Raw genomic sequence first — 19,303 nt, forward strand, 5'->3', positions numbered from 1 at the left:
TCTGTGGAGGCCTGCTGCATTCTGGGTAGAGGGCAGCAGTGCTTCCACAGCCCTGAATCTGCACTGCAGTGAAGGAGAATGAAAGAGCTGTAATTTGGTTCAAAAGCACTGCCTTGGTAAAAACAGTATCAATGCCAATGAATGCTAACATTGGCAGTGCAAGCCAACAGAGCATCTCCATGTTGCTTCTCAGTTGTTCCAGAGAAACAATGAAAGGAACTGCAAGGACTACAACCAGGAATCCAACCACACTTCCTGCACTGCTGCCTCATGTGGCTGCTGGAACCACTAAGGTCTATAGAAGGGTTGGGCCATTTGGGCCAAGCCACACCCAAGTTCCCTGCACCTGGTGTCATATATGACAACAAGTGTGGAGCAGGTAAAGAAGCAGCTGGGCAAAGGTAGGTTTGCAGACATCACCAATCAGCTGATGGGTGGTGCCTGCAATGCTCTGTGCACAGCTCTTTTTGAGCACCAGCAATCAACTGATTTTGGGGCTTGCGAAGTCTTCAATATGTGGCTGTGCAAGCTCCCATGATTAGCCCATTGTAGAGGCTTGCATAGCTCCATGTACAAAGGCCCCAAGCCCTAATTATCAGCTTACTGTCAAACGTGGCCCATAGAGGGGTGTGGGAAACAAAGCTATGGCCCACTGGCTAGATCTAGTTCCTTAACTCTGCACTACAGGCCGCAGCATTCTCTAGGCCAGCCTTTCCCAACCATGCTGGACTACAACTCCCATCATCCTTATTTGGCAGCACCAGTGGCCAGGGATGATGGGAGCTGTAGTCCAACATCATCTGGGGGACCCATAATTGAGAAATACTGCTCTAGGTTGTAAAGGGTTCCTGGGCTTTGGCAAGGCTCTCCCTATCCAGTCTGGGTGTTGACAAACTCTCAGGCTTCCTGTTCAGGCTGATTTTCAATGCAAATCCCCCCTCCCTCTCCCTCTCCCTCTCCCCAAAGAATAAAACAATAAAAGTACATAAAGAGCACAGCAGATAAAATACACAACATTAAAATCTATTTAAAAGCAACAGGTAAAAATAACATCAGCAGGCAAAAACTTGCTGAAATAAAAATGTTTTTGCCAGCTGGCAAAAAGACAACCAGAGAATATGCCACCCATGCTTCAAGAAGTAAAGTCTTCCACAATATCAGTGTAGCTACTAAAAGGCCATGTTCTCTTATCATTAGTGGTGCCTCTACCTTTAGTCAAGAGCCCCAAGTTCTGATCTCAGGGAGTGACTGGTACAATATTTTTACTGCTTTTCTGGAACATTTGAAGCAGCTCTAAGACAGGTTACTCCCTGACACACGCACCCAAATTCATTTTTGGAACCAGCCATGGCATCCTGTTTCCCCACCAACTCATCACACTCCATGCCTTACATTTCTAAGGTAAGAACTGCAGCACTTGCATGTCAAATCTGCAATTTAGGGAGAGATGTTCCAAGTATGCAATGATTGAGCTGCCCTCTGGTTACTAATCATTTCAGCTGTGAGCAAAAGCAGTGACAATTTATTTATTATTATTATTATTTATATATTAAATTTATATCCCACTGTTAACCCGAAGATCTCAGGGTGGTTCACAAGATTAAAAATACAGGATAAGAGCACAAGATAGATGGTTAAAAGAAAAACAAAGCAAAACAATAACCCCGGCTCCCAAGCAGTTCTGTGACACATTCCTGATTATCTTACCTGTACTGGATAACTGCAGGGTTGGCCTTAGCAGAGCAGTGAAACTTTACGGTGTTGTCTTCAAGGACAGGCTGAGGTTCAACTGACAGATTGACGAGAGGTGGATCTGTAAAGAGACAACAGCCAATCTATTAGCTATCACACCTTTGTGTGAGGAACTGTATCTTTCTGCAGTATTGCTTCCCCATTTTGTCCGGTTGCTGTGATGGATGATTGTGTACTAACTAACCTGCATACCTGTTTGACCTTAGAGTGCCAAAAGTCTTGTGTCCCCAAAGTGAAATCCCTTTTTGTGAGGGAATGATGGCTTTAAGAGCAGAGCAAGTCTGGGAGCAATTATTTCTTGTTCTGCAATTTCTTTTCTGAGTGACTTTGTGAAGGTCACTTTGCTGCTATGTGTGTCTGCCTCTTTATAGGCCTGCAAACACAAAAGATCTGTTGATCCAAACAGTTAACGCAGTGGACCAAAGATTGTAACACGTTCTTGATAGTGTGTAAGAGCTAATCTTTCACATACTGTATCTAGGGATGGGGGAGAAATTCGAGTCAGCTCACATTTAAAGGTGAACCTACTTATTTTGCATTTTCTGAAACCATACACATACCAAAACACAGTCATCCTTTGAGCCTATGGTTTGAAATTTGCAGTCTTCCAAATTTTGCAACGCAGTTCTCTAGTCAGGTAATGGGTGCACAAATGTACAGTAGATCGGGGTGTGAGCATAAAAATGCATATATTAGTGAAAACAACATGCAAGAAAGCATTATATTAGGGGAAATTGTCTTGCAAAATGTGTAAAACTGTGTACGAAAATGTGCATATTAGGAGAGATTCACTAAAATGTTGGTGAATTTTCATGAGGACTGTAGTCTGTGGTATAGTGGTATAGTCCAGGTACAGTTTTACCACCTCTCTTGCACCACCAGGCAGTGGTGGCTGGTGCCCACTGAGAATGGTGGGGTGGAAAGCAGGGAGAACAACAGTAGGGGGAGCTAGAGCCAAGTGACTAGTGGAGCCAACTGATTCTTGTTTCGTTGCCTGTTGAGTTCTACAAAGGAAACATGGAGACTAAGGAGGAGGACGAAGAACCTCCTGGACTGGCTGTAAGTTATAAGGCTGGCAGGTGGGTTCTGGCTGAGGGCAGACTGAGGGCGATGGGGCAGGGCCACTGAATCTGCCTGCTCTGAGACCAGGATTTGCATCTGGCTTATGAAGTAGCAATTGACGCATAGCTATAAGAATATAAGAAGAGCCCTGCTGGATCAGGCCAGTGGCCCAACTAGCCCAGCATCCTCTTTTCCATTAAGGCCACCCAGATACACATGGGAAGCCCACAAGCAGGAGATGAATGCAACAGCGCTCTCCCACTCAGGATCTCCAACAACTGGTACTCAAGGACATGCTGCCTCTGATCCTGGTGGTATTAACAGCCCTCATAATCAGCAGCCATTGATAATATTACATGCGCTGACAGCCACATTTAGTCATTTACTATGGAGCATTCCTTGTGTCAGAAAGCAATAACTGAATTGTCAGCAGATGGGCATTGTTTAAAGGTAAGATGCCTTCAACAGCTTCCAAGGGGGCTTCCTTAATTTGTGAATCAGTTAACAATTGTTTCAGTGTATGTATCGCCCTTCAGCTATTCTGGCCAGTTGTTGCAGGGGGGGAAAAACCAGGCTGCTGGTGAAAAGGGAGTTAATTCCTGTGTGGCAAATTAAGTTGTCACACAGAAAATTTGAAACAGGAGGCTCTTGTCATCTCGCAGATCTGCTCCCTCTCTGCTGTCTGAGCCAGATTGGCTCAATTTCCCAATTGTGTTCTGGCTGACACAATTGCTGGAGGCGGATGATCCATTATGCTCCACTTGGCACCTCATACCAACTGAGATATAATCCATGTGCCCTGCTGGTGGGCAGGTCAGGAAGAATCTATCTCTCTCACCCCCCCCCCCCCCCACAAAACCCAACATGTTTTCCATTCCAACATAGGAGCATAAGGATTGAAGACTGGTGTCACTCTGAAGATGACAACACCGACAAGACTAAGCTGGGATCAGAGGACGCCACTCCTGAGACTTGACCCTGGCAATATTTCTCATATATCTGGAGTTCCTTTCCTCTATATTGTACATACTCAGATATTAGTTTTTAGAATGTGAAATCTGTGAACTATTAATAATCTTGAACTTGAGGCCGTTGCATCAAGGCAAGGAAAATAACCTCAAGGTAAGTGTATAAGAGCATTGCCAATGGCCCATCAAGTCCAGCATCGTGCTTTCAGAGTGGTCAACTAGATAGCTATGGGAAGCCTGCAGTCAGGATGAGTGCAAGAAAAAGCTGTGGAACATGCAAGTGGCCAGGTAGAATCTAAAGCAGAGCTCTCCAAACTTTTCATGTTGGTGACAAACTTTTTAGACATGCATCATTTCCCAACAGAGTAATTCAGTTTTACTAGCAAACTGGAGGTTAAACTAACCCATTTCCAGCCCCGGGAGGAGTGAAGGGATCATTTGTGTGACACTGCAGCCAACACACTAATGTGTCACAACACACAGTTTGAAAAGCTCTGATCTAGAGGATTGAGAAGGGTATTGGAGGGGAAGGTAGGACCACTGAGGATCAATGAAACTCACGGTATAAGGTGTGGGAAACCTGTGGCCCTCCAGATATTGTTGGACTGCAATGGCCAGTGATGATGATAGAATCACAGAATCATAGAATTGTAGAGTTTGAAGGGACCACAAGGATCATCTAGCCCAACCCCCTGCAATGCAGGGCACAAACCCACAACCCTGAGATTAAGAGCCTCATGCTCTACCGACTGAGCTATCAGGAGGACAAATCTTAGTTCAGGAACAACTGTAATTTGGAGTGACACAGGTTCTTCACCCCTACAGTATGGACAGGAAAACATCAGACTATAGGCACTTTATTGAGTTCTCCAATGCAGGGACTTAATATTCGCTGCCTATCAATGCTTTTCATGGTATTATTATTATTATTATTATTATTAGGGGGGTCTCCTACTGGGAATGAAGGTTCATTGCCATGGTTCACCAGGTTCTGAGGTCCTTTTTCCAATTCTGCATATTTATTCACTCTGATATCCCTGTCATAATCTGCACTGGTTGAATGAAGTACAGAAAAATGTCAATATGTGCTGTGATTGCAGGATGTTGGGGTGAAAAGTAGGCAGTTCAAGATGGCTTCACCAAGGTGACTGTGTACCTTATGATCATTCAATGGCTTGTCTTTCAGTGTGAACTGCCTCTTTTGAAAAGTATTTTAGGTGATGTGTAAGGAATGTTCTGCATTTTAATGCAAACCAAATCGATTCACACACACTCAAACCACTGCACAGAATGGAGTGGATTCCATTGGGCATTTTGCCCAATTTTGTGATGCAAGTGTCCGTTCAATAATAAGGAAGCTGCATTAAATACATGCAAAATGAGTATGGCTAAAATACATATAATTTTCCCAAATATGCAAATCATGCATTTTAAATATATTTGAATGCAATTTTTGTCCTTTAAAAAAAAAAGCTGTTCAATACAAGAATGGGAGGGAATGGAATGAATGTGTGAAACAGAGCAGAATGGAAAAAATACATACATGTTTATTTATTTACCACCGAATGCCAAAATAGATTTCTAAGTGGTTTACAAAGTATAAAAACCAAAGTATACCATAAACTTTATATTTTGCTATATGGCATGATATTATTTCTTATATGAATAATGAGGGACACACTGCCACCAGTATATGAAAACATCTGGCTAAGAATGTATAGAACCTTTATACTCAATATTGATGGAACTCACAGGTGGGATCTGTGTGTGTGTATGTGTGTGTGTGTGTTCTACACGGAGTATTTGTACAAGCTAACACTTTATTATCCCTTTGGAGGTGCGCTGTATCTTTGTACTTTTGTCCTTCCCAACTGTGACGTTTTATGCTTTACATATTTTATTCTCTTTCTTTTTGTTATTTTGCATTAAAAACAAACAAACAAACAAATCAATAAAACATTTTAAAACAAGCTAAATTATACGTATGAAAGTTCTGCCTCTAGCATTTGATATGTGATACCTGCCTCACACATGCAAGTAATCTCTTGAAACTGATGGCATAATGAATATGCAGATGGTGAAACTGGCCCTCCTATTAACTACTGAAATCCTTAATTCCAGGTGTGCAGTGCAACTGTACGCATGCTTACTCAGAAGTCTGTTCAGTGGTGCTTACTCCCAGACAAGTGTGCATAGGTTTGTAGCCTGAGACCGCCTTACCCTTGCTTCAACTTCTGCAAGCTAAGAATGCCAATTAACTCCCTCTGATTCCTCTAGGTTTATCAAAAGCACCCTGCATTTAATGTGCATGTAACATTATACATGAAAATAGAGAGTGGCTATGAATCCTATTCAAGGGGGGGGGGAAATCACTGCTCCCACTTAGCACTGCAGTGCACAATGGTTTTGGAGGAGCACCTGCTAATTTGAAAAAAAGGCATTTATTCTCGCTTATCAGCCTCAAAATCCCTGCCAAGCTCTTATTGGTGTCATATGCCTTGCAGCTTTTAAGGCTCCAGCTTGCCTTTCCCCCCTTCAAAACAAAACAAAACAAAACCCTAACATAATATAATGACAAACATCTAAGTTGCAAGGGGTGCAGAGAAAGTGAAGACAAAGTTAAAAGGGTAAGAAAGAAAAATAAGAAAGAAGGAAAAAACACACCCTCTAATTTGTATGGATGGTTTGGCTTTCAGACAATGAGATCACTCCCATAAACCTGAGCCAGAATGGCCAGTGGTCAGTAGTCAGTGGTTGTGAGATTGGAGTCAAAACACATTGAGGGAACCTAGGTGTGGAAGGCAGGCATAGGCTATGAGGCTGAGTCCCTGAGCTGAGACTGGAGAAGTCCCCCAGCTCCCAACCCCCCTAGATGGTCCAAAAGGATACCATGGTCAATGGTATCAAAAGCCGCTGAAAGATCCAGCAGAACTAGGAAACAGCTTTCACCTCTGTCCCTAGCCCACTGGAGATCACCAACAAGCATGACCATGGTGGTTTCTGTCCCATGATGAGGCCTGAACCCTGATTGGAAGGGATGCAAATGGTCTGCATCCTCCATGCGTGCCTGTAGTTGTTCAGCGACCACCCGCTCAATTATCTTGCCCAAGAATAGGAGATTTGAGACAGGGCAATAATTGGCTATGATGGCTGGGTCCAAAGATGTTTTTTTAAAGAAGCGGTTTAATAACCACTTCTTTAAGTGGGTCTGGGAAGACTCCCTCGCAGAGGGAAGCATTCATCACCCCACGAAGCCCTGCTTGGCTTGCTTTTATGAACCAGGATGGGCAAGGATCAAGGAGACAGGTGGTCGGTTTCACTCATCCAAGCAGCCTGTCCATATCTGAACCAACCTTCACTGAGGGGAACCTGTTTTTATTGCTGGGGCTCAGCCCAAGTGCATGTGAAGTGAGAAGGAAGGTGGCAGCACCACTGAGCACCTGCACTATTATCTCCTTCACCAATGAGTGACCACAATCAGCCTCTGTACATTGGTGAAAAAGAGACAGACTAGACTTCTCCAACCTGTCACTCTCCAGCTGCTTTGGACTACAATTCCCATCAGTCCCAGCCAGCATGGCATTAGGTTGGGGAAGAACTGTGATATAAGTTTTGTATCAGAGGGTACAAGTCCCAGGCAGTTTTGAGCACCAGCACCTCTCCTTTTTAGAAATTCTGCACTAATTATGGTGCAAATTGATTTGCTAGGCTGTGCTAATGACTGCTCTTCTGTTTGCAAGAATGCCTGTAATGGTTGTTTAGCAGAGAACAAGCACCCAATTCAACACCTCTACTGGCCAGATGGAAAAAGAACCTTTTCTGAATGGTCACCCGTCCATCTGCTTCTTATGAATATTAATCAGATGATTGGCAGAGCTGTCAGTGCAGAATGGAGTCAGTCCCTAAAGGTAGTGTGGCTCCTTGGAACGTGGCTGTGGAGGGAGAAAGAGAGAGAGATGGTGGTGGTAGGAGTCTGATCGCTTAGACTTTTGGAGCCCTTCACCCATAAGATTGCAGATTATTCATGATCCACCTGTTCTTCTGCTGAAAAATTATCAGCTCTTAACCTGAGCAGAAGGGAGAAAGAGCCAGTAACTTCTGTTCATTTCTCCAGCAACTGGCCTTATTGTCATAGCAGATCATTTGTGTATTGCTGAAATCAAAGAAGAAGAAGAAGAAGAAGAGTTTGGATTTGATATCCCGCTTTTCACTACCCGAAGGAGTCTCAAAGCGGCTAACATTCTCCTTTTCCTTCCTCCCCCACAACAAACACTCTGTGAGGTGAGTGGGGCTGAGAGACTTCAAAGAAGTGTGACTAGCCCAAGGTCACCCAGCAGCTGCATGTGGAGGAGTGCAGACACGAACCCGGTTCCCCAGATTACGAGTCTGTCGCTCTTAACCACTACACCAAACTGGCTTATGGCAAAGCTGCCATAAGGGCAAGAAGGACTTTTGCAAAGCCTTGCTGAACAGAAGTGACAGTCAAGCTTCACAGCCCCATTTTGTTCCCACAATATCACCTCCGTTCAGTGTCTCCATTTTGTGTGGAAATGTTCACTGGCAAGAGCTAACAAAGTAGAGCAGAGTGCATTTGCAGGTTCCATTGACACCATCTACTGATGTGAAAAAGAAAATGTCCCAGCAATATGTTCACTAGTTTGGGAACTCTACGAAATGCCAAGCTGAATCTTCCCTGCTTCCTAATACAAGACAACACTGTACCACTTACCACTTATCAATTAGCAACTGAGTTATTGTGGCCAACCAATTAGTTACAAGTCCATCCACATACAGAAACCACCATCTAGTAAATAATGATGATGATGATGATGATGATGATGATGATGATGATAATAATAATAATAGAACCATTCTAATTTATTGATTTTTTGGTTATGCATCTGGAAATCTTCCTTTCAGCTGCCACCCTAGTCTTTGCAACTTTCTGCCTTTGTAATAACATAAAAGGTCTTGGATCATTGAAACCAATATTGCTGGGAGTTAAAGTCTGACTGATTCTTGAAGCTCAGGTTTTCAGTACCTTGATGGACTTGAGGAATGCCTGCTGGTCTTGCCTTCTTTTGGATTCACCTTGATAATGAAGACCCTCATTCTCTCCTTTCTTTCTTTCCAGCACCCACTACTTCCCTTCTATCTCTCTCACTGCGCTGTTGCTCTTGAATCACTGCCACATCAGCTCTCCTTCTTTCTCTCTCTCTTTCCCCTCCTTCTTCAGATGAGCCCATCAGCCCCAGCCAGCATGGCCAGTGATCAGGGATAATGGGAGTTGGAGCCCCAAACCAGCTGAAGGGCCACAGGTTCTCCACATCTCTGTAAGATGACTTTTGCATCATCATTTTTGTCTGGTTACCATAAGAAGCTGCTTCAACTGAGTCAGACCCATAAACAAAAAAATAACTCTGAGCAGATAACAGCAAATAAATCTCTATTTCTGTCTTTATCCGCTTTTTATAGACCAACAATGTTCAAACTTTATTCATTGAGGGGCCCCTTGGCCTGTTGATATGTCTGTTTTGGATCTCCTGCTTGTTTGCTTTCAAGTTCCTGCCCATTGCAAAGGATTCTAGGAAATGTTCTATGGCACACAACTCACAGGAGGCACTGCCTGCTGGGCTTCCCTGTTGCCATCTGTGAACTAAGAGCATTCCCTAGAAATAGTCCAACACTTCCTGCGCCTACATGTGAATCACAAGAGGCCCCATCTGTATTGGCATGCTGCTGGCTTTTGAAAATGCATGTGTTTACACAGGCATACCCTTGATCCCTTAACCCAAGTGTCCTGTTTTAATTGCTTTGTTGTTTTCATGATTTTGTTTTATTGCTTATGGGTTTGTTTTTTTTAAATGGGTGCTTTATAATTATGAATGTTTATATTTCAATGTTTGTGTAACTGGTTGTTATACTTTGCAAACCTCTTAGAAGCCTGTCAATCAGTCTTTCATAGAAGCTCATCCACAATGATTGATATCCTCTTTAAAGAACCACAAAGGTCTCCAGAGTGCAGTGTAGAAACCCATGTTTTTACATGGAGGAAGGAAGCTTCAGCTGGCAATGATGGCAGTAGCGAAGCTCCGAAAGGAAGCTAGATAGGAGGGAGAGAATAAATAACTGGACGGTGGTAGGCAGTGTGGCTTGTGATAGGCCATCCTTTGTTGGCTACAACTTCATCAAAGCGGCTGGTACTTTACCAAGATTCCTGCTTTGTTGGGAGTGCAGCCACCTGCCTTTTGGCTGGGAAATTATGATGAGAAATTATAGGTATTTTCAATTTAGCCTAATCTCATTTTAAAATGCGCAATCCAAACAACAATAAAGGCAGGCACAGGTTGGAATATAAATGAGCTGTGCTCCCATAACATCCCTGAGATATATAGCACACTCCTAATTCATTTGCAAGCATCCTGACACTTCCCCATTGTTAGACAACAACAGCTAATCACCTTCCTTTGTTAAATATGAATCACATTTCTCTTTAGTAGCTTCCCCATTGTTTGATAGTTTAGTAGCTGTGGTTAGGATGTACAGGAGAATCCTCTTTGTATACTGAAGGAGAGCAAGCACCCTCTTACTCTGAAAGTTGTTCATTTTTTAAAAAGTAATTTAACAATAAGAATGAATGAAAGCCTTTGAACTTTCCTTTGCAAATGGAATCATGATTTCTAATGATCTGGTAATGGCATGCCAAAGATTCCCCACCAGAAATAAAGTAACATTTACATAAGTGATCGTTCAACATAATGTAATTCCATTTGGTTGCAACTGATAATTCATGGCTGGCTTTTTGTAATTCATTTGAATTACCAAGTCTCCTTGGCTCATTTTCTTAGCTTGTGAAGAATGCACAACCTGAATGGCCGAATGCTATAAGCCACGAACAATTGTCTTCCAAAGTCCTAGTACTGAGAAACACTTCTTTTCCTTGGGAACTATGATTCATTCTTCCACCTGTTTTAAGAAGGTGAAAAAGCTATTTACCCTTACAGTGCAGTCCCATACATGTAAACGCAAAATTAAGTACCATTGTATCCAATGGGACTTACTCCCAGGTAAGTGTGTCTAAGATTGTAGCCTTAGTGGTTCTGCGTGAGTCACGATTCTGAACATGTCTCTTGACTGGGAGAAGACAGCCTTCTGTAAGAATGGGTGACTCCTGTGACTTTGTACAGGGAGTGATTGAATTATCTAATCACCTTCAGATTCAGATATGCAGAAAAAATTGCACCCAACTTCAGGGCTGATGTGAAGAATTCAAGGCTACATTCATGAATCATGCAGAGATCCAGTAGACAACCTCCTCTTTTGATGTATTTATGTTATAAACTTAAAAATAAAATAAAATCCTGCCCTTCTAATGCATATGCATTACTCAGGGGAGATTACGGTGAGTAAAATAACAATGGGTGGAATTCAACTGTGCACTAAAGTGATCTGTGAGTGCAAGCATTTCTGCTTACCTGACAAAATGCTTTCCCTTCTCCTCCCCCATGCCCTGTTCTGTGGGTTCTCCAAACCCCCCAAGGCAGATTTGGGGAGGAGGTGAGAGTCACGTGGGGGGGGGGGGAGGAGAGTAAAGTGCCATTGGGTTAGCAGGACTCATTGTGCTAGCTTCTGCTTCTGCAACAACTTAGTTGAATCTGGTGCAGACTCATTAAAAAGCAATGCTACCAGTACAAAGCATAACTGAGTCAGGCGCAGCAGCTAAAATGCAATTTTGAAATAAAATCATAATCTGTGTGTCATGGCCAAAGTCTGTTGAAATAACGTCTTCATTAGTTGGCAGAAGACAACCCAAGAGGAGGCAAGTTGTTCTACATTATAGCCACTGAGAAGGCACTGTCTCATGTCACAACTGCATTGTTTTTAACACTCGATTGGGAGCCGCCCAGAGTGGCTGGGGAAACTCAGCCAGATGGGCGGGGTACAAATAATAAATTCTTATTATATTATTATTAACCATGCATGGAAACCTTAGGTGGGACACAGGGACAGGCCTTTCCCTCTGAACTGGTTGGAAGTTGGTATGCTTTAAAGGTCACCCACACATTGGACTTTGTAAACGAAGTGGCAATCAGCCCACCCTCACTAACATCCTTGCTCTTGCATTCTAGACCAGGGTTTTCCAAGCTTGGAGCTGTTTTTGGACTACAACTCCCAACATCCCTAGCTAGCAGGAACAGTGGTCAGGGATGATGGGAATTGTGGTCCAAAAGCTGCTGGAGACCCAAGTTTGGGAAACCCTGTTCTAGACCACCTGGAGTTTCAAAGATAACCCCACATAGAGCACATTTCAGCAATCCAGTCTTGATGTGACTGGCAGAGCAATCAAAACTACAGGATGCCAGCATAATGTATGCCATGGGAAAATTATTCAGGTGTAATTTGCCTCTATTTCAGACTCTGTTCAGGAGCTGGCTGAGCTAGCCTGAACCTGGCAGAGGGTCACCTGACAGAACTGAATGGAGACTGGGATGAGGGCAAGTCTCCCCTACTACCCCATCACGCCCCAACCACACTCGCCACTCCACTTTGGGAGACTTACCCCAGTGTCAGTTCAGCTGGCTTTGGCTGAGCTGGCTGAGTCCCAGCTGAGCAGGGATGAGAGACTTCAGTTTAGCCCAATATCCCTGTATTCCAAGCTTCCTCATACTAGCAGATCTTGGTTTGAATTGCACTGTAAAATACTCATTACCACAGCCAATCTGATTTCCTCTGCAATGGACAGAGCTGATATATCCACCCCACACTGGATGAGTTCTTCGGGCTCACAGGACACAAGAATTTATTTTGTGGCCTGCTCCTCTGATTGGGGTAGATGAAACCATGTGCTACTGCTGCCATTTTAAAACTTTTGCTCTTGGCTGTTCCTTTTGCATTTTGTTCTGATTTTGGATGTATGTTAAATGGTTTTATTATGCTTGTTTCATCCTGCTACTGTTAGCCGTATTTACATTCTCTGAACAGAAAGACTACCTCTCTTAACTGCTATCTTAGTCCCACAAAGCCAAAAAAGTGTCCATCAAGCCTAGGGCGTAGGTTGAAAACAGGTCTACTAGCTGCCTAATGAATCCTCTGCAGGGCAGGAGTGGTCTTGCAGTGGCCCTGATGGCTAAAAATCCAGCAAATGGCAAGATTTCAAAAGTTACCTGATACATATTCTTACAAAACCTGGCTCGCCTTCTTGAACTCCCATTTCCACCTCAAGCCTCCCCCACCACCTTCATGCACATCTGCAACTCACCAACAGGCCTTGAACACACACCCCCCCTTGCTTTTTGGAAACAAGCCAAAGTTGCTAATGCAAACTCAGGAGTGTTAGTGTAGCATGAGAAAGCTGTGAATGCTGGCGGAAGAGTCAGGAATAACCTCACTCTGCTCCTTCCTGGCATGCAGGATGTGAATTTCCATACAGCCACTGGGTTCTGGCAGTATAAATAGTTTATGGCATATCAAACTATTAAACATGATTTTAATCCCACTTGTGATGTTCGGCACATAACTCACAGGAGGCCTGCTTTGATGTGGTTGGTGGAACGGAAATCACTTTGAACAGATGTTCCAACTGGAGTTGCTTAGTCTCTCTTTTTTTTCTTATAAACCCCGGGTCTCTTTTTAGGGGTGTGGGGTGGAGAGCTGGATTGACTCTGCAGTTTAGTGACAGCTTAGGGCTGTTTCTCACTACCTTCTGCTTGAGCACCAGTGGTTCATCTTAACCAGGATTTCCCCCCCCCCCTTATCATAAAAACACGAGGTTTCGCTGAATTTATCTAACTAGAGGGATCCTAAAGTGAGGGACCCTTGTTGCCAGGTGCAGATATTTCTGATTGCCTTTTAAGCAGCAGAAACCTTATTTTTGCCAAGTCATTTATGGAGCAATTGATTCACAAAACGAATTCATTTCTTACTCCTTTAATCTTAAAAGCAGAGACCACCAAGGTTTGATGTTACGCACGCAGTGGAAGCTGGAATGTGCACACTGCAGCTTCCTCACTTGGCCCAAACAGCAAAGGCCAACTTCTTAAGCATCAGCCAGTTGGACCAAGCTGCTTAAGAATTAGAGAGCTTCATGGCCCTAATGTCATGGGCAGTGTTTCTGAGGAACCATCCCCTTTCAAGTCAGGATAGAGTCCCTGCCAGATCAGAAGTGGCTGGCATCTAGTGGGCCGCTTTTGGCTTAGGAAGAGACTTTGCCCACGTTTTTTTTTAAAAATGTGGCACTGTTTTTCATCCAGTTGTGCCACTTAAAGATATGCATCTGCTTTAGACAAAGCCAAAATACTGAACTGATGTGCTTTGGTAACTTTCTGGCTGCTGTCTGAAACAAAATGGGTCTTCTGGGAGGTGCTCTGAGTTCACATCCACTCCATACATTGAAAGCAGGTGACTTGCCCACAACAATCCTTGGAAGAGTAGTTTGCTAAAGGTGCTGGCAACTGCGGCTCTGCGGGAGGTAAATGACAGTTCCCAGGATTCTTTGGGGCAAGTCACATATGCTTTAAATGTGCTTTGAATGTATGGTGTGGGTGTGGTGTTGTGAAGCAGGCTGTTCCCAAAGCTTTGCTTTCTCTTTGAAAAGGACAATCAGGTGAAAGTTGGTATCCTTTCTCTCAGGCTCTCCATATAAGAGAATTTGCCAAGCAGGCAGAAGATGGGATGGAGAGGATGAGAATAGTTGCCCATTTTTTGCCTCTGGCAATGATCGCCCTTAGCATGTGACCCCTGGGAAGTTGTTTGTGAGGCTGGGCTGAAAAATGTTTTCACTCCATTACAAATATTGCACATACAGGCACAACTACTAGCTTGTGTGAAGTATGAACTGGCCCTTCAATTCCCCTTTGGAACTCCCTCCTGCTACAGGTGCTGCGTCTCTTGTCCTTTTGGCACCTGCTGAAGACTTTCCTCTTTGAACAAGTCTTCCAAGTGGAGTTGTCCCCCACCTCCCCATTTATTATCCTAGTCAGTGCTTGTACCGGCTATGCAACTTTATTTATATATGAAATTCATGTATATATAATGCATTGTGAAATCAGTTTGAGAAGGGAGACATTAATTGAATGAACAAATAAACAAACAAATAAATCTCAAAACAAAATCGAAAATTCTTTCTAGTAGCACCTTAGAGACCAACTGAGTTTGTTCCTGGTATGAGCTTTCGTGTGCATGCACTCGTATCTGAAGAAGTGTGCATGCACACGAAAGCTCATACCAGGAACAAACTCAGTTGGTCTCTAAGGTGCTACTAGAAAGAATTTTCGATTTTGTTTTGACTATGGCAGACCAACACGGCTACCCACCTGTAAATAAATCTCAATCAAAGTGTCATTTCCACAATATCGTCAACGGGGAAACATGATGTTTTCAGCTATTCTGAAGCAGGACTCTGCTTTGGATCTTAACCAAAGTGAGAGGACAATTTGAAGAACTGGACCAAACTGGGCTGCTGCTAAAGACCTAAAGTGGATTCTAAAGTGACTCCTTCCCCCTACCGCCACACACACCCCTAATGCTGCTTTCACTTCAAAATTGAAATATGCCCCAGAAAGGAAACTTTCCATTCTGTATTCAGGGATGCACTGCCAGCTCATAAGTAGCACATGAGGGTTAATTTTTATTTTTATTTTTAACGTGGTGCTTTTGGCCTGGGCAGTTCTGCTTCTCAGCTAGTCCCACCAAAGATGTGAAATGCTACTTTTTATTCATATTCCCTCTGAGGCCTGCTCTCCTTTCACAATGGGAGGGCAGCTGCCAGGTCAGGGCTGTCAGCAGAGACTTACATGCCACTTCCAATTAGAGGTGGGGAACAGAGGGAATTGCAAGTGGGGACCTTGAAACTTCGAGGTTGCCAAAGTTGCACGAACTGTAGCGGACATATGCGTAGCCTCCCCCACCCCGACATGGAGCCATAGGTTCTCACAAACAGCAACTCCATGCAAGTGGATCGTGGTTGTGAGCCCATTAGCAGCCCTTGCCTGTTTTCAAGGCTCTCTATCGTACCCACCATACATGTGAGCAGAGACCAAGAGAAAAATCAGTTCATCCCTGTCCATGGTGCTGAAGGAAACCACAAAGCTCCCACCTAGGGGTTGACGTCTGCTATCTCGAACCTCTTGCTGCTGCAGAATTCATCCCTTTATTATTATACCCCTCTCCATCAACCAGCCACTGCTGCTAAACTGATAAGCCCATTAGAGGCCATTAAAAGCAAAATTCTTTTAATAGCTGGATGGGATATTATTATTTCTTTCGCAGCGTGGTCTACCTAATGGTTTGGAGTAAAAATTGGTCTTTTATTGAATCTCCCCTTTCTGAATTGGTTTCTGCTGCCTTTGGGGATTCAGCTCACGTTGCTGGCCTTATACTGTACAGCACGCCATAATGATGCCTCAAGTTCTGTGTTGTTGTTTTCTCCCTGCGTTTGAAGCTGTTGTAACTGTTTGCTGGCTGCGAAATAACCCATACCATTATCTCATTTCATCTTGCCAGTTCTGTCAGGACATGCTAAGGAACAACCTGAGAGCCTGTTAATCTTGCAGTGGAATGGTTGGAAGTTTTAAGTGGTGAATTTTCTGCTGCACTCGAGTTTGCTCAGACTGTTTTTAATTGGAACCAGGAAAGCAGCTGGCATGCTAATATTGAATGCCCTGCAATTGCAAATTGATGGCAAATACAGATGCAGGAATTTACGAATGCGGCTGATGATGGGCTGGGGGAGGGGAGGGAGAGGAGGGGAAGGCCAGGCCCAATTTGACAGCAGCAAATACCAAAAAAGGAAAAAGAAAAGAAAAGATGGAAGGAAGGCAGATGTATATCTTATGGAATTTCTTATGCTGCCTCTTAAGAAAGAAAGAAAGGCTTTAACAAATGAATCAGTAGACTTTGCACAAATGTGGCTGCTATTGGAGCCAGTCTGGATTGATTAAAAATGCATTCAGCACAATGTGCTGGAAAGCTTAACAAGACCGTGGAGGACATAGCAGCAAGAGAATGGCTGCTTTCTAACAATATCTTCACAATGTGGCAAACTGAGGACCAAAATGCACATTAGCAGTGAACATCTGTTTGTTTGGAGGAGCTATACATACCTCCTGTTAATATGGAAACACAAAAGCAGTGGTTTGTTATTTCTTAGGCTATCCAATTCTAGGCGCAGGCTGAAGAGACCCAGCCTCTTGGTTGCAATTGTGGGATTTTACTCCCTTCCTTAATATAACCTGTCGAGACCCTGAGATCTTCACTGGAGGCCGCTGTCCAGGTTCTCCTGCCTAATGAGGTAAAGTGGGTGGCTATTACAGAAAGAGGTTTTTATTGTGGTGGCCTCCCAGTCACAGAATGTTCTCCCCAGAGAAGGTTACTTGACATCAATGTAATGTAATGTAAAATGACCTTTAATATATATATATATATATATGTAACAAAGGTATAGTTCATTATAGTTCTTATAACTATTTTGTTAATTTTAATGCTGTGTTAGCTTTAGTGCTGATTTTTATTATTTGTGTTTATCTTATGCAGTTTTGTGATGGTTTTATTCTGGCTTTATCTTGACATTTGTGCTGCCATGGGTTTTTTTGGTATCTTTTTAAAGGTTTGATTGTATTTTTTATTTTATTTTACCAGTTTTAAATTTGTGAGACTACCCAGAGGACATGGCTAATTGGAAAGTATATAAATGTCAAAAAATTAATAACTGTGAAAGGGTTGCAGTACAATAGTTGAAGGCCATTTGATGATATTACCTGGGAGAGATCCCTGCCTGAAATCCTGGAGAGTCACTGCCTCCAGGCATTTAACCGAGTTAAATGGATTCTCCTGCATTGCAGGGGATTGGACTAGATGACCCTTGTTATCCCTTCCAACTCTACAATTCTATGATTCCATGGCCAATCGTCTGACTCTGTATATGAGAACTTCCTATGTTTCAAATGTTCCTGTGTTCATTGTTTGAGCCTTATATGCCTACAATAGAGATTTAAATCAGGATCTAAGAAATAGCTTAAATATTTTCTCACAATTCAATTGCCTTCCACAGATCATCACCACTGGGGATGCCCTTGATCGTCTTTTTTAAATTCCTCCCCACCTTCTCATTCACAGCTTTACATTCAGTAATACATCTAGGACTTCCCCACACATAATCCCCAGCTTTGCTTCTCTTGTTCTGGACTGGTTTCCTACTAACAGCACTAAGAAGCTATTGTGCTTTTTTTCTCTCTGAACAGTTGACAGGCGACATCCTGTCAGCAATTTAAGCTCATTCTAGCCAAATAACACTCTTAAACCCTTTCCATAAGTTTTCCTCACTTCAATCACAACAGACAACAACGCCATCAAGATTTGTAAACTCAGCATCACATCTTCACCTTTGCCCTTCACTTCTCTCTCCAGACCTTCATTTTCCGGCTGCTTCTGAATCTTGTCAATTCATCTGGCAATAACTGCTACTCATTCAGAGAGCTGAATCATTGAGACTATGACTGTCTTGCATTTCGATGACTACTGTGAACATATCTCTCTGGCCTTGACCAGTGGAAGACTGCCTCACTAATAAATACATTCCAAATGTTGCCGCTAAGGAAATTTCTTTAGGTCATCTCTATGCATACAACACCTTCACTTCTTTGATCAAAACAAACATAAACCACTTATCTTTTTTCCAAGGTCCTATGTGCTCCATTGATAACTCTTATAAGTCATTCATTGACACATTCCATTCTGTGTGGCCATGGATGTCCACAGCAACATTGAGGCTTTGGCTTGTGTGTTACATGATACAGTGGTATGTATGGAAAACTTGTTCTTATGCACACCATTCATGTTTACAAGGGAAAGATCTCACACTAGACAGAAATCCAGGGGCAACTGATTCCCTTTAGCACAGGTGGGGCAGAAGACAGGAAGGGCAACAGTATGTGGAGCTAAATCCGATGGCAGACAGAGCCCTTTCTCCTTCCTACTGAGTGCTACAAGGACATCACTGGGACTTAAGAGGAGGAAGCTGACACTCAGTGCCACCTCCTGGACTGGATGGAAGTAAGAGGGCAGCAGGGGGCTGAGTAAGAGCAGATGGAGGTCCATGGGGCACTACCTCATTTACCATAATGGGCCAGCCTCCACTGCAGAAATCTGCCTTTATTTTCCATCAAGGCAATCACAAATTGGTCTATTTATACTATCTACCTCTTAGATTCCCCCCCCCTAATGATACTGGAGGGTGGAGGGAGAGGGCAGTGATTTTCATCAGGATTACTGTGCATGTGGATGTAAGCTGTGAGCCAGATGAAAATTATTTTGCCACACAACAAGGAGGGTCAGAAAAAAGCTACCAATGGGAATCTTCTCCCCCCCCCCACCCGCAACAAGCCTCAGAGTGCACAGGAAGGTAATACAATTCAATACAAACTTAAGAGTGATGTGAAATATCAGAAATGGCTGCTGGGCACTAGCCCTGTGCCAGGTGACCTCTTCCTTATAGGAAGGGATTTTTTTTTCAACCAGTGCAACAG

At 43.3% G+C, this 19,303-nt stretch overlaps 1 protein-coding gene across 2 annotated transcripts in view; it reads right to left on the minus strand.

Moving 5' to 3' along the window:
- The window catches only part of KIRREL3 (kirre like nephrin family adhesion molecule 3), a 761,063-nt gene that overhangs the window by 144,715 nt on the left and 597,045 nt on the right, over positions 1-19,303 (minus strand). For both annotated transcript variants that reach the window (XM_033171779.1, XM_033171780.1), the window contains one exon: positions 1,708-1,813. In XM_033171779.1, coding sequence (XP_033027670.1) covers positions 1,708-1,813 — 106 coding nt within the window. The remainder of the gene's footprint in view (positions 1-1,707; positions 1,814-19,303) is intronic.

Source organism: Lacerta agilis, chromosome 15 (assembly GCF_009819535.1).
Source record: "Lacerta agilis isolate rLacAgi1 chromosome 15, rLacAgi1.pri, whole genome shotgun sequence".
NCBI classification, from domain to species: Eukaryota; Metazoa; Chordata; class Lepidosauria; order Squamata; family Lacertidae; genus Lacerta; species Lacerta agilis.